General features: G+C 45.6%; 1 protein-coding gene across 1 annotated transcript in view; it reads right to left on the bottom strand.

The window, feature by feature from the left end:
* ERN2 (endoplasmic reticulum to nucleus signaling 2) overlaps positions 1-14,365 on the bottom strand; it is a gene marked incomplete at both ends in the record, with an annotated part of 44,921 nt that overhangs the window by 28,282 nt on the left and 2,274 nt on the right. The window contains one exon of the mRNA XM_084882145.1: positions 11,562-11,789. Within this exon, the coding sequence (XP_084738271.1) occupies positions 11,562-11,789 (228 nt within the window). The remainder of the gene's footprint in view (positions 1-11,561; positions 11,790-14,365) is intronic.

Below are 14,365 nucleotides of genomic sequence, written 5' to 3'. Positions count from 1 at the left end.
CCATTTATGTCACAGTCGCTGTGCACACGTGCTGTGAGTCCTTAGCAGGGCAGGAGCTCCTTACGCCGGCCCAGCAGCTGCAGCCCGGTGTCCACACCCCGCTATCTGAGGATGTAAAGCGCTCACAGCTCCGCCCTCTGAGCAGCAAGCAGCTTTGCTGAAAAATATAAGGCCCTCTCCTGGCGTCACACACATCACCTACCTAGTCCGCCAATAACTTGCCAGGAGGGTTTCTTCGCTCCCCTTCCACAGAAGACCAAAGTAAGCTTCACAGGTTAATGCACCCCAGTTAACAAGTTCTTACAAACAGGCAGTGCCCTGGCAGAGATTGAGCCCTGGCTCTGCCTGGCCCCCTCCTCCCCGCGAGGCTGTGAGCTTAACCCGCAACTCCCTCACCCCCCACCCGTGCCCGCCGCCACGTGCTGTGGCGGCCCAGGGGGAGGAGCCCTGCGGCCTGGGCGGGCCAGGGCCTGGGCAGAAGGGTCTGCAGGCAGGGAGCCAGCCAGCTCCCGAGAGCACGCCAGGTCCGAGGCCACAGCCCCAGCTGGGGTCCTGCACCTTCTGCTCCTCCCACGCTGGGCGCCAGGAACCCGCAGGCTGGGCTGGAGGAGGGCGAGTGGGCTCCGGACAGCGTTTGGGGGAGGGTCCCGTGGGCCTGTGGATCGAATTACAGATATCTCCTATTCCCCTCCCTCGCAGCCCTTACACCCCCCAGGTAGTTTTGTTTAATTTTTGTAACAAACTATATTGTAATAGAAACCTCATTCCCCAAACACAATGCTTCAGGCTTACTGAGCAACTATGCTGTTGTGTAGTATCTATTTGTGTACCAGCACTGTGATCTCTCACCACTATTTTCCAGCCGCAGTGTGTGTTTGTGTATGTGTCTGTATGTGTGCGTGTGTGTGTGGGGGGGTGTTTTTGTGTGTATATGTATACAAGTGTGTGTATTGTGTATATGTTATGTATGTATGTTATGTGTGTGGGCATATGTGTATGTGTAGGCATGGTTACAGGTGTGTATGCATGTGTGTTTTATGTAAAATAATTTGGTTCTAGCTGGATCTTTGATAAAAATATTTGCCTCTGAATTCATATTTCCTCATTAAAATTCTAAGCAAGTCTAGGTCAAGGGTGGCCACAAAACCTGCTGACAGCAGGGGGCAGTAGAGTGCAGCAATTAAGCATGTGAGCTTTGCCACAGGCTTCAACCAGGTAGTTCCATGCATTTGTGATTACACTCCTCTTCCAATGAGAAAGTTGCATTGATAAATTACATACATAATTTCTGTCCTAATATTACAGATGTACATATTATAAAATATAACAAAATTGAAATTAAAAATAGAAAAAATGGTGAAATTAAAGATTATTGAGGTATAATTGACAAAATGCACATATTAAAAGTGCACAATTTGATGCTTTTAAAAAATATATACATTTTTATTTATTTTAGAAAGGAAGGGAATGGGAGAGAGAAATAGAAATATCAGCTGGGACCGGTTTGGCTCAGTGGATAGAGCGTCGGCCTGCAGACTGAAAGGTCCCGGGTTCGATTCCGGTCAGGGGCATGTACCTTGGTTGCGGGCACATCCCCAGTAGGGGGTGTGCAGGAGGCAGCTGATCGATGATTCTCTCTCATCGATGTTTATAACTCTCTAACCCTCTCTCTTCCTCTCTGTGAAAAATCAATAAAATATATTTTAAAAAAAAGAAAAAGAAATAGAAATATCAATGATGAGTGAGAATCGCCTGCACTACCCACACTGGGAATCGAGCTCACAACTTGGGCATCTGTCCTGACCGGGAATCAAATCATGACCTCTTGGTTCATAGGTTGACACTCAACCACCGAGCCATGCTGGCCAGGCACAGCTTAATGTTTTGATATATGCATACACCCATGAAATCATCACACAATCAAGATTGTGAACATTGCCGAATCTGGTTTGGCTCAGTAGATAGAGCGTTGGCCTGCAGACTGAAAGGTCCCAGGTTCGATTCCAGTCAAGGGCATGTATCTTAGTTGCGGGCACATCCCCAATAGGGGGTGTTCAAGAGGCAGCTGATCGACGATTCTCTCTCATCGATGTTTCTAACTCTCTATCCCTCTCTCTTCCTCTCTGTAAAAAAAAAATCAATAATATATATATATATATATATATATATATATATATATATATATATATTTTAAAAGAGAGATATTGTGAACATAACCATCATGCCCAAAAGTTTCCCAGTGTGCCTTTGTAATTTCTCCTTCCATCATTCCTGCTCCTCTGTCCGCCATCAGCCACGGAGCTGCTTCCTTTCACTACGGATTGAGTTGTATTTTGTGGAGTTTTACATAAATGGCATCATACAGTTAACACTCTTTTTTTGAGGGGGTCTGGCTTTCACTCACTATCATTGTTTTGAGTTTCAAGATAATTATGGGCTAAAGCATTACAGATGGAACATAGTCATGCACTGCACAATGATGTTCGGTCAGTGACAATCATATATGATGGTAGTCTCTTAAGATTACAATGGGGCTGACAATTTTCTTTCTTTCTTTTTTAAATATATTTTTTATTGATTTTTTACAGAGAGGAAGAGAAAGGGATAGAGAGTTAGAAACATCAATGAGAGAGAATCATCGATCAGCTGCCTCTTGCACACCCCCTATTGGGGATGTGACTGCAACCAAGGCACATGCCCTTGACTGGAATCAAACCTGGGACCCTTCAGTCCGCAGGCCGACTCTCTATCCACTGAGCAGAACCAGTTTCGGCGGGGCTGACAATTTTCTATTGCCTCGGGTCACCATAGCTGCCCTAGGGCCAACACATTACTGTTTGGGACGGTCTCAGTCTGTGGGCAGCAATGCCCTCTGCAGGGAATGCCTGTTTCCCACAGACATCTTCCCTTTCCAAACCAATGTTGCAACTGGATTGACCCTGTGCTTCTTATCACAATTGCAAAACACCCTTCAGCAATAACCCTTAGGAAACTTCAGCAGCAGAAGAGTTTATTGCTTACAGGCCCTGGAGCATACAAGACCCCCGAGAGGTCCCAGATAGAGAGAGCATGCTCAGGCCTGGGATTCTGTTTCTTGGGGGGTCAAGGGTAGAAGCCTAGGGTTTCACCAGCTCACTCTTTGCTGGTGCATGTGAAACCTAAGAGAGCGTTTAAAATAGGCAAGAGAAAAAACAAGTGGTCAGTTATCAAATCAACCAACCTGTGAAACGAAGGAGCCTCAGTGTGGGGAGGTGGCCTGGCTCCTCGTCTGGTCCTGGGGCAGCCACTGCGTTTATTTGAGACAGCCTTCAACTGTCTGAAAGTCCTCTCCAGTGCTAGTGCCCATCCTGGGCCGTGTCCTCTCTCCTACCTTCCAGGTAACCTCTTTGACCAGTTTCTTAGGTACCTTCCAGATTTTCTTATGCAAATTATATATATACATGAGAGGCCCAGTGCATGAAATTCATGCATGGGGGGGTGGATCCCTCAGCCCAGCCTGCACCCTCTCCAGTCTGGGACCCCTTGGACATCCCTCTCACAATCTGAGACCGCTGGCTCCTAACCCCTCACCTGCCCGATTGTCCCTAACTCCTCTGTCTGCCTGCCTGATCACTCCTAACTGCACACTTCCCCTTCCTCCCTACCCCCCACCACTGGCCTGATTGCCCCTAACTGTCTGTCCTCCTCTGCCGGCCTGTTTGCCCCTAACTGCCTCTGCCTTGGCCCCCACCACCATGGCTTTCATTGAAAAGAAGGCCAGACAACTGGTCTAATTAGCATATTGCCTTTTTATTAGTATAGATAGACTAATGCATGGGGAGGGGGGTGTTCCTCAGCCAGGCCTGCACCGTTTCCAATCTGGGACCCCTTGAAGGATGTCCAAATGCTGGTTTACAGGGATCAGGCCTAAACCGGCAGTCGGACATCCCTCTTGCAATCTGGGACTGCTGGCTCCTAATTGCTCACCTGTCTGCCTACCTGCCTGATTGCCCCTAACCACTCTGCCTGCCGACCTGCTCACCCCCAACTGCCCCCTGCCACTGGCCTGCTTGCCCACAAATGCCCCCAGCCTAATCACCTCCAACTGCCCCCCCTGCTGGCCTGCTCACATCAAACTGCCCCCACCCCATCCTGATCACCTCCAACTGGCCCCTCTGCTGGTCTGCTTGCCCCCAAGTGGCCCCCCTGCTGGTCTGATTACCCCAACAGCCTTGTCCCCTCACCAGCCCGATCACCCACAACTGCCCTCCCCTCTAGGCCTCTAACCCCCTCTACCTCAGCCCCGCCACCATGGTTTTGTCCAGAAGAACGTTCAGAAGGTCTCCTGGAAGGTCTCCCAGTCTAATTAGCATATTACCCTTTAATTAGTATATATCAGTGGTTCTCAACCTTTCTAATGCCACGACCCTTTAATACAGTTCCTCACGTTATGGTGACCCCCAACCATAAAATTATTTTTGTTGCTACTTCATAACTGTAATTTTGCTACTGTTATGAATCATAATGTAACGATCTTAGGTGACCCTAAGACCATCAGAAAACACACATATTTACATTACAATTCATTAACAGTAGCAAAATTACAGTTATGAAATAGCAACGAAAATAATTTTATGGTTGGGGGTCACCACAACATGAGGAGCTGTATTAAAGGGTTGTGGCATTAGGAAGGTTGAGAACCACTGGTATAGATAGAGGCCTGGTGCATGGGTGAGGGCCGGCTGGTTTGCCCTAAAGGGTGTCCGGATCAGGGTGGGGATCCTGCTGGGTAGCCTGAGTGAGGGGTTGATGGCTGTTTGCAGGCCCCCAGCGACCCAAGCTCGCAGCCCCTCCTTTTTTTCTTTTCTTTCTTTTTTTTTTCAGCACTTCCTTGAGTGGAGGCAAGGGCTGGCTGGAAGCAGGTATCTGGGATTTATTTATCTTCTATAATTGAAACTTTGTAGCCTTGAGCAGAGGCCAGGGCCAGCCAGGGCAGGCGGGAAGCTTGGCTTCCTCCATTGCAGGGGCAACCCAAGCCTCCTGCTCACTCTAGCTCTATGGCCACCACCTCTTGGTTAGGTTAATTTGCATATTCACTCTGATTGGCTGGTGGATGTAGCGGAGGTATGGTCAATTTGCATGTTTCTCTTTTATTAGATAGGATAACTAGAAGTCTGGTACACGAATTTGTGTATGGGTGGCGTCCATCAGGGTGGCCTGTGGGGATCAGGACCTAGCTTGCACCCCCAGCCTCTCAACTCCGCAGCCCCGCCTGGGCCTGTTGCCACCCTCTCACCTGCTCCACCATCTCACCACGATCCATTCTTGTTAAAGTCCATCAGGCCAATGCCGATTATGTTCTGTGCCATCCCCTGGTGGTCAGTGCACATCATAGCGAGTGATCAAACTCCCAGTCAAATGACTGCCCAAGGGGACAATTTGCATATTAGGCTTTTATTATATAGGATAAATTTCTCAACCTTTTACAGAAAAGATAGCACATTTATTCACACTGTTCTGGAATTTACTCTTTTCGTTTAAATCATCTTGGAGATCTCTCTTTAACAGTTTGTAGGAAGTGTTCTTTTCTCTTTTTTTTATAGCTTCTTTTTAGTTATCTACCTTCTATACACCTAGGAATTGCAAGGTCAGCCAGGTCATTCTTTCACTGTTCCAGGGATGACTCCTGCTGTCATGCCCTCCAGAACTGTCCTACTTCAAGCCCTTTCTCAAAACAGATTCTCTAGCCTTCTCTCCCCTTTGGCTTTAGTTCTGAGATTCCTTCCCCAGATGGGAGAAATTGTCCCAAGGGTCTATAAAAACGATGGCCATCTATTAGCCTCTGAGGCACTCAAGATGGTAAGTCCACTGGGTTCCAGTTTAAGCTAGTCTTCACGCAAATTCTCATTTCCCTGGGGACCTTGAAAGAGAAAGTATATTGGTTTTCCGAGCACAGAACTATAGAGAACATAAATTATAATCTAGAGCAGATTTGCAAACAATGGCCTGGGGGCCAGACCAACCACCTGCCTGTTTTTATCTTGCCCACAAGCTAAGAATAGTGTTTTCATTTTTAGATAGTTGAAAAACCCCACAATATTTTGTGACACCTGGAAATGGTATAAATTTCAAAAGTTAGTGTGTATAAGTAAAGTTTTCCTGGAGCACAGCAACGTCCATTTGTTCAAGAATTGCCTGTGGCTGCTTTTTGCTCAACAGCAGAATTGTGTGGCTGTGACAGAGTCTGTGGGACTTATCAGCCTCAAATAGTCAGACCTTCACAGAAGTGTGCCAGCCCTTGATAGAGCTAACCCACACCACAGCCCTGTAACTCCAGCTTGGCATTTGAGCTGTGAACTTCGATGCATAAGTATATTAACTTGTTCTTTAAAATTATATTTTTGTTGATTTCAGAGAGGGAAGGAGAGGGAAAGAGAGGTAGAAACATCAATGATGAGAGAGAATCATTTGATCAGCTGTCCCCTGCACACCTCACATTGGGGATTGATCCTGCAACCCAGGCATGTGCCCTGACTGGGAATTGAACCGTGACCTCCTGGTTCATAAGTTGACACTCAACCACTGAGCCATGCCGGCTGGGCTGAATATATTGATTGTTACTACCAGACTCACTTTCTTCACTTAGCTGGCCAGCCACCCTCTGGATTTTCCTTCTCCTTCACTGGCCACTCCTTCTAACCTCCTTTGTCAATTCCTTCTCCTCTTCACAAATTCTAAATGTTGAGGGGTTCCCAGTGCTTAGTCCTGGGCCTTCTCTTCTCCATTCACATCATAGATGATCTTACCAAATTTCATAGTTTTAATACTGTAGGGAGTGGTTATAGGGTTAAGCCTCAGACTGACCTGCTGGCAAAGTAACAAACAAGTCCCAGCTTGGAGGGCACAGTCCTCTAAGCATAATTAAGCTTGATCTTGTGACTGTTCCCTAGATCTTTCCTGGGTAGCTAATGGGCTGTGAGGGGGCAGCAAGTGCTGCCAAAACAAGTGAAACTTAAAAGAACACTGTAAATTACCTTGTTTATCCCTGACTATAAATAAAGCATCAGCTTTGCAGTCTGGATCTGTTCTGTGGCCTCAGCCAGGCACAGAAGATCCACCTAGACCCAGCTGATTCTCTTGTCTTTCTTATCCATCCTTCACCGCCCTCCCTCAGGCTCACTGAACCCTTGGCTGTGCTGCCGTAGCTCAAATACCATCTACACACTAATAACTCTCAAAATGTATAGTCCTGTTAATTCCCCAAGGATATATAACAATTATACACACACTAGAGGCCTGATGCACGAAGATTCGTGCAAGAATGGGCCTTCCTTCCCCGGCTGCCGGCACCATCTTCACTCCAGCTGGAGCTGCCTTTCCACTTTCTCAGGCTGCTTAGAGCAGTGTTTCCCAACCTTCTCTCATGATGAGAATCACCTGGTGGAGTTGTTAAAACACAGATTCCTGAATCCCAACTAAGAAGTGCTAAACTAGAATTTTTGGGAACATATAGGTAAAATTGTATACTTAACTAGTGCTCTAACACAGATGTTATATACAGAGCACTAAGTTAGGTATGCAATTTTACCTATATGTTCTCAAAAATTCTAGTTTAGCACTTCTTAGTTGGGATTCAGGAATCTGTGTTTTAACAACTCCACCAGGTGATTCTCATCATGAGAGAAGGTTGGGAAACACTGGCTTAGAGGCCCGGAGCTGCTGAGGCGGTGTGGAACACCTGTGTCATCACCATGGCAATGATACAAGCATCCCGCCCCGCCCCGGCTGCTCAGCGTTTGTGTATGCAAATTAACCCATTATCTCTGTTGGGTTAATTTTCATACCCACTCCTGATTAGCTGGTGAGCGTCACAAAGTACAGTCAACTTGCATTTTTCTCTTTTATTAGTGTAGATATGCAACAAACAATAGAGCCCCAGACTATTTAAAGCAAACATCAACAGAATTGAAGGGACAAATAAACAGTTCTAGAATAATAGTTTGATAATTCAATACTCTTACTTCTTGATAGAACATCAGGACAGAATAAAGAAACAGAAGACTTGAAACAAAATTATAAACAACTAGACTAAACAGACATATAGAAGACTCTACACAACAAATGGAAGAAAATACATTCTTCTCAATGCCCATGGAACAGTCTCCAGGATAAGTCCAATGCTATTCCACAAAACAAGGGTCAATGTGTTTGAAAGTACTAAAATCTCACCACACATTCTTTCTGGTTATAATGGAATGAAACTAGAAATTGATAAGAGAAGGAAAGCTGGAAAATTAATAAACATGAGGAAACGAAACACTCTCAAACAAGTGATGGGTCAAAGAAATCACAGAGAAAATTAGAAAACATTTGAGATGAAATGGAAGTAAAAACACAACATAGAAAACATAACCCTTGTCCCAACTTCTCTCTTGAAATCCACACTTCCACATCTGATTAACTATGCGATGTTTGTATTAGGAAGTACAATGAGCAGTACAAGGACTTGACATTTTTCTTCCTTTGAAAGGTACTCCTTTCTTCTTTCACTACCTCAGCTACGGCACCTTCCAGTTGCATAGTACTAAAACCTGGGAATTATCTTTGACGCCTCTCTCTCTCTAACTTCTTCCATCCAGTACATCACAAATCTTGTGGACTCTCCTTTCCAAATGGGACCCAAATTTGACCCCTTTCACATCCTTCACTGCCACACCCTGATCACCCTCACCTCTCGCTTGAACTGTTGTGGCCCCTCGGCTGCCACTTTGCCCAGTTAAATCTCCACACAGCAGCCAGAACGATTCTTGTGATGCTGTCAAAACAGAAATTGCTTTCTCTCACTTTCCAGCTTAAAACCCTATAATGGTGTCTTAAAATAAAATAACTAAAATAAAACCTGCAGCCCAAAAGACTCTGCAAGACCCTGCGAGGCCTTCTCCAGTTCAGGATGGGAACAAAATCTGTCTAAGTGTTATTCTGCCATTGGATGGTTTTGCTTAGCATTTAAACCTCTATTCTGTTTGGAATTAATTTTGATATAAGAAGCTTTATTTCCCCCAAAAAAGGCAGATGTCCCAAGTGTCTTATATTGAATAATCCACATTTCCCTACTGAGTTGATGTGTGACTTTTATCACACGCCAAATCCCCATATGTACTGGGTCTATTTCTGACTTTCTTGTGTTTCTTATCTGTCTATGTACAGTATATTCCAGCACTATCTCCATATTTATTATTGGAACTTTAAATGTATTTAAAAATCCATTAGAGTTAGTTCAACCTCCAGAGCTTTCCTGGCTATTCTTGTCTTTTTTTTTTTTTTTTTAATAGCTTTATTGGGACATAATTCACATAGCATACAATTCACCCTTTACAGTGCACAATTCTATGGATTTAGTGTATAGACAGAAATGTACAACCATTACTGCGGTCAATTTTAGAAAATTTCACCACCTCAGAAACAAACACCATACCCTTTAGCTATAACCCCTTTTCCCTCTGGCTTCCCAAGTCCCAAGCCACCATGAATATACTGTCTCTATAGGTTGCTTATTCTTAACATCCTATCTAATAAAAGAGTAATATGCAAATTAACCATCACTCCACTACACCCACAAGCCAGGAGCAGGATCTTTGTAACCTTGAGTGGAAGCCAGCCTAAGCTTCCACTCAAGGCTACAAAGTTTCAATTATAGAAGGTAAACAAATCCAAACAGAAATGGCTGCTGCCACAGAGCAAGCAGGAGGCTTGGCTCTGCTCCAGGCTACAAAGATTCAATTGTAGAAGGTAAATAAATTCCAGATACCAGAGCCTCTGCTTGGGTTTCTGGGGGGGGGGGGGAGAGGGGGCATTGCTGGCCTGCAAGCCACCACAGGCCCCTCACCCACTCCCCAAGGGAACACCACCCTGATCTGGGGCACCCTTCAGGGCAAACCAGCTGGCCCCACCCATACACCAGGCTTCTATCCTATCTAATAAAAGAGTAATATGCAGATTGACCAGCACTCCAACACACAATAGCTGCCCTCATGTGGTCAAAGATCCTGCCCCTATGTGGATACAAGATGGCTACCACAAGATGGCCAGCAGGGGATGGCAGTTGAGAGGGACTAGGCCTGCAAGGGAGGGCAGTTGCAGGTGATCAACCCTGCAGGGGAGGGCAGTTAGGGTTGACAAGGCCGGCAGGGGAGGGAAGTTGGGGGCAAACAGGGTGGCAGGGGAGCAGTTAGACATAAATCAGGCTGTCAGGGGAGTGGTTAGAGGGTGATCAGGCTGGCAGGCAGAAGCGGTTAGGGGCAATCAGGAAGACAGGCAGGCGAGCAGTTGGGAACCAGCAGTCCTGGATTGTGAGAGGGATGTCCAACTGCTTTCAAGGGTCCCAGATTGGAGAGGGTGCAGGCTGGGCTGAAGGACAAACACCCCCCCACTCCCCCCCGCGCTGCCCCGTGCACAAATTTTGTGCACCGGGCCTCTAGTTTTATAATAAATGTAATCATAAAATATCTGGTCCTTTGGGACTGGATTATTTCCTTAATGTAGTGGTTTCCTGGTTCATCCATGTATGGCATGTGCCAGTACTTCATCCCTTTTTATGGCTGAAAAATGATCTATTATATAAACCCATTACATTTATTTATAAGTAATGCTGCTATGAATATTCATGTCCAGGTTTCTGTCTCAGCACCTGCTTTAATTCTTTGGGGTATACACTTAGGAGTGGAATTGCTCACAGGGAAGTTGTGTCTACCTCACTGAGAAATCTCCCAGCTGCTCTCCACAGCAACCACACCGTTCTCATGTCTACCGGCAATGCCTGGGGTGCCACGTGCTGGCCAGGACTTGTTATTTTCGGTTGTTTTTGTTTTGTTTTGTTTTGTTTTAATTTCCAGCCAGTCTAGTGGGTGTGAAGTGATATCTCAGTATGGTTTTATTTGGATCTCCCTGATGACTAATGATGTTGAGCACACTTTGTGTGTGTGTGTGTGTGTGTGTGTGTGTGTGTGTGTGTGTGTTTATTGGCCATTTGTATGCCTTCTTTGGAGAAATATCCATGCAAGTTTTTGTGCTCATTTAAAAATTGGGTTCCTTCCACCTGGACGTGGGGCTTTTGCTGCCATGGCATCATGGGACGATTTTTCTCCTTCCTGCTGTCCCCTCATTTCTGGAGCTCCCGCACGGCACCCGGATCTAAGAATTAAAGATAAATTTGCTGTGTGGCTGGGCTTTCTTACTGCTTGCTCTTCTTACTTTAATTATTTCTGCGACTATTTCATTGCTAACTCATTTAAATTTCCCCAAGTTTACCTGGAAGCAGAAAAGAAGAACGAGAAGAGGTGAAAGCTGGTGGGAAATAAAACAGGAGGCCCAGGGTGAACTGGCAGCAGACACCCCGACAATGTTCTGAAACCTCTCCAGGGAAGGGGACAGCAAAACTGGAAAAGTGCTGTCAGCTGCCTGAGCCCCGAAGTCAGGCCATGGTCACACACCCGAGGGGGACAAGCTGGCGCTCGCACACCTGGTGGAGCAGCAGAAGGAATGGCACTCCTCCACCTTTTCCCCACGTTTCCCCACTGACTCACCCAAGGACCTCCCGAGGCAGCTGACGAAGCGGCCACCTGCTCTCCAGGGTGCAGGGGACTGTCCTGGGGGGAGGACCTAAGCCTGGCCGCGCACAGGTCTTGTCCAACGGGGTGATGGAAACGGGGCAGCACAGCCCGGGGCAGGCTTCCTGCTTCCGTTCCCAGGAGGCCGTGGAAGTGGAGGGAGGCCCGTCCCCACAGGACGAGGAGCAGCAGCGGATACTGTACCTATGTGGGCGAGCAAGAGCAGAGCAACTAGTTAAGGAATGAGAACTACCCATCCTACATACAGTCAGTTATGCCATGCCTTGCAGGATAATAAAGGATTCACTGTAAAGTCACACCACGCCTTGAGCTCAAGGCAGTAAACACTTTAATATTCATAGTGATGGGAATATATGGACATAAATGGTTAAGAAAGGTGTGCTCTCGCTTTGGGACAAGATGGCTGCTCCGGTAGGCAACTAGCCGCAGCCACACACAACAATTTCAATAAAATACAACTAAAATATAAAATGGACATTACCCAGAACTACAGGAAAGTCGACTGACTGGAAATTCTACAACAAGAAGCAAGGAGAAAACCAGAAGGAAGCGCGGAGGAGCTGTAAAAGCCTAAGGTACGGAGACACGTGGCACGTGCGCAGAGAGGACGGAGCCGGAGAGGAGGGAGGCTGAGTGCCTGGCTGGCGTTCCCAAGCGGGAAGGAGAGAAAAGCTCCGACTATACTGGGCCCAGCTCCAACTGATCTGAACCCCAATTCTAGGCCAGACCCTGGGGACCCAGGCTCATCCATAGGGAGCTGGGCTGTAAGGCGGAACCCCGGGGAGCAGCGAAAGGAGGTCCCGGAGGCGCGCACATTGCGTGTAGAGAAGGGCCGGCCGGCTGTGCCACAGGATTGCCCCGGTGGGAAGGAGACAGGGGCTCCAAACTGCTCTGAACGCCACCTCCAATCCCACTACCAACTGAACTGAACCCCAATACCGGACTCATTGGGGGAGAGCATAGACAGTTTGGCAGCAGGCGAAAATCGAGGGCACCTTTCTCTCAGAGGCACTTGCAACAAGTACTGAAGGACCCTGAGTCTCAGGAGTTGCATAGGGCGGGGCTGATGGAAGCCAAGGCTGTAGGCTCCACCCTGAAACCCTGCCCCATCAGGAGAGCTGCCTGCGAAAATGCCTAAACCAAATAGATCACAAACGAAAGAAATGGAGGACAAAAAGCGACTGGATATAGAGTTCAAAACCACACTTATAAGGTTTTTCAAGAGTTTCCTAGAAAAGGCCGATAAAATAAATGAGACCTATGAGGATATGAAAAGGGATCAACAAGAAATAAAGAATACATTGTCTGAAATAAAAAATATTATACAGAGTCCTAAAAACAGAATAGAAGATCGCAAGAATCAAGTCAAAGATTTGGAACATAAAGAGCCAGAAGACACTCCTCTGCAGAAGCTAGAAGGCAAGAGAATCCAGAAAATTGAAGATGATGTAAGAAACCTCTGGGACAACTTCAAGCGAACCAACATCAGAATTATGGGGGTCCCAGAAGATGAGAGAAAGCAAGATATCGAAAACATACTGAAAGAAATAGTGACAGAAAACTTCCCCCACCTGGTGAAAGAATTGGACTTACAAGTCCAGGAAGCACACAGAACTCCAAATAAAAGGAATCCAAAGAGGACCACACCAAGACAAATCATAATTAAAATTCCAAGAGCAAAAGACAAAGAGAGAATATTAAAAGCAGCAAGAGCTAAGCAGGTAGTTACCTATAAAGGAGCACCTATAAGATTGTCAGCTGATTTCTCAACAGAAACCATGCAGGCCAGACGGGAATGGCAAGAAATATTCAAGGTGATGAATAGTAAGAACCTACAGCCAAAGATAATCTATCCAGCAAAGCTATCACTCAGATTCGAAGGTCAGATAAAGAGCTTCACTAATAAAAAAAAGCTAAAGGAGTTCATCACCACCAAACCAGAATTATATGAATTGCTGAAGGGGGTTCTTTCAGAAGAGAAAGTAAATAAAGATAAAAATTATGAACAACAAATACGTAACTATCAACAAGTGAATCTAAAAACCAAGGAAACTAAAAAAAAAATCTGTTGAACAATATTAACTGTTGAATATAATAGAATCAGAGGTATGGAAGGGGAGTGAACTGATGATTCTTGGGGAGAAGGGGAGAGGGGGATGTGGGAAGAGACTGAACATAAACTGTGCACCTATGGATGAGGACAATGGGGAGTGGGGAAAGGGCAGAGGGTGGAGTGGGAAGGGGGTGGGAAAGGAACACTTGTAATAATATGAACAATAAAAATTTATAAAAAAAAAAAAAAAGAAAAAAAAAAAGAAAGGTGTGCTCTCTTTAGGAGTGATTATAATAATATTTGGAATGTGCCATTTTATAACATACCAGAGAACTGGATGAAAGTATCTAACAGAAAAATAATTTACATTTTTCCTAACTGACATCATTTATGTTGGAAGATAAGGTCATATGACTTTGGTTTCTGCCTCTTCAATCCATTTTACCACACTATGATAATTTCAAAATACAGCCAAACTCCTTCAAAGTCTTGTAAAGAAAAATGTTTATTCTGCGGTATTTCTCAAAGTTGAACTTTTATCGCTTCTTTGCCTTTTGGCTAAGATCCAGTGTGGAAGTTGAACTTTCAAAGCTCTGTAAGCTTTAAAGTTCTTTTTGATAGGCTTGCATTGTTTGCTTAACTAATGTTTGAGATTTATATAAGTTCCAGGTGACCAATATTTAAGAAACAAAGCAATGCAAACATT

Source organism: Pipistrellus hanaki (assembly GCF_964339955.1).
Source record: "Pipistrellus hanaki genome assembly, chromosome: 4".
Taxonomy (NCBI): Eukaryota; Metazoa; Chordata; class Mammalia; order Chiroptera; family Vespertilionidae; genus Pipistrellus; species Pipistrellus hanaki.
The sequence above is the reverse complement of the archived record's forward strand: the minus strand, read 5'-3'. Positions and strand labels throughout refer to the sequence as shown.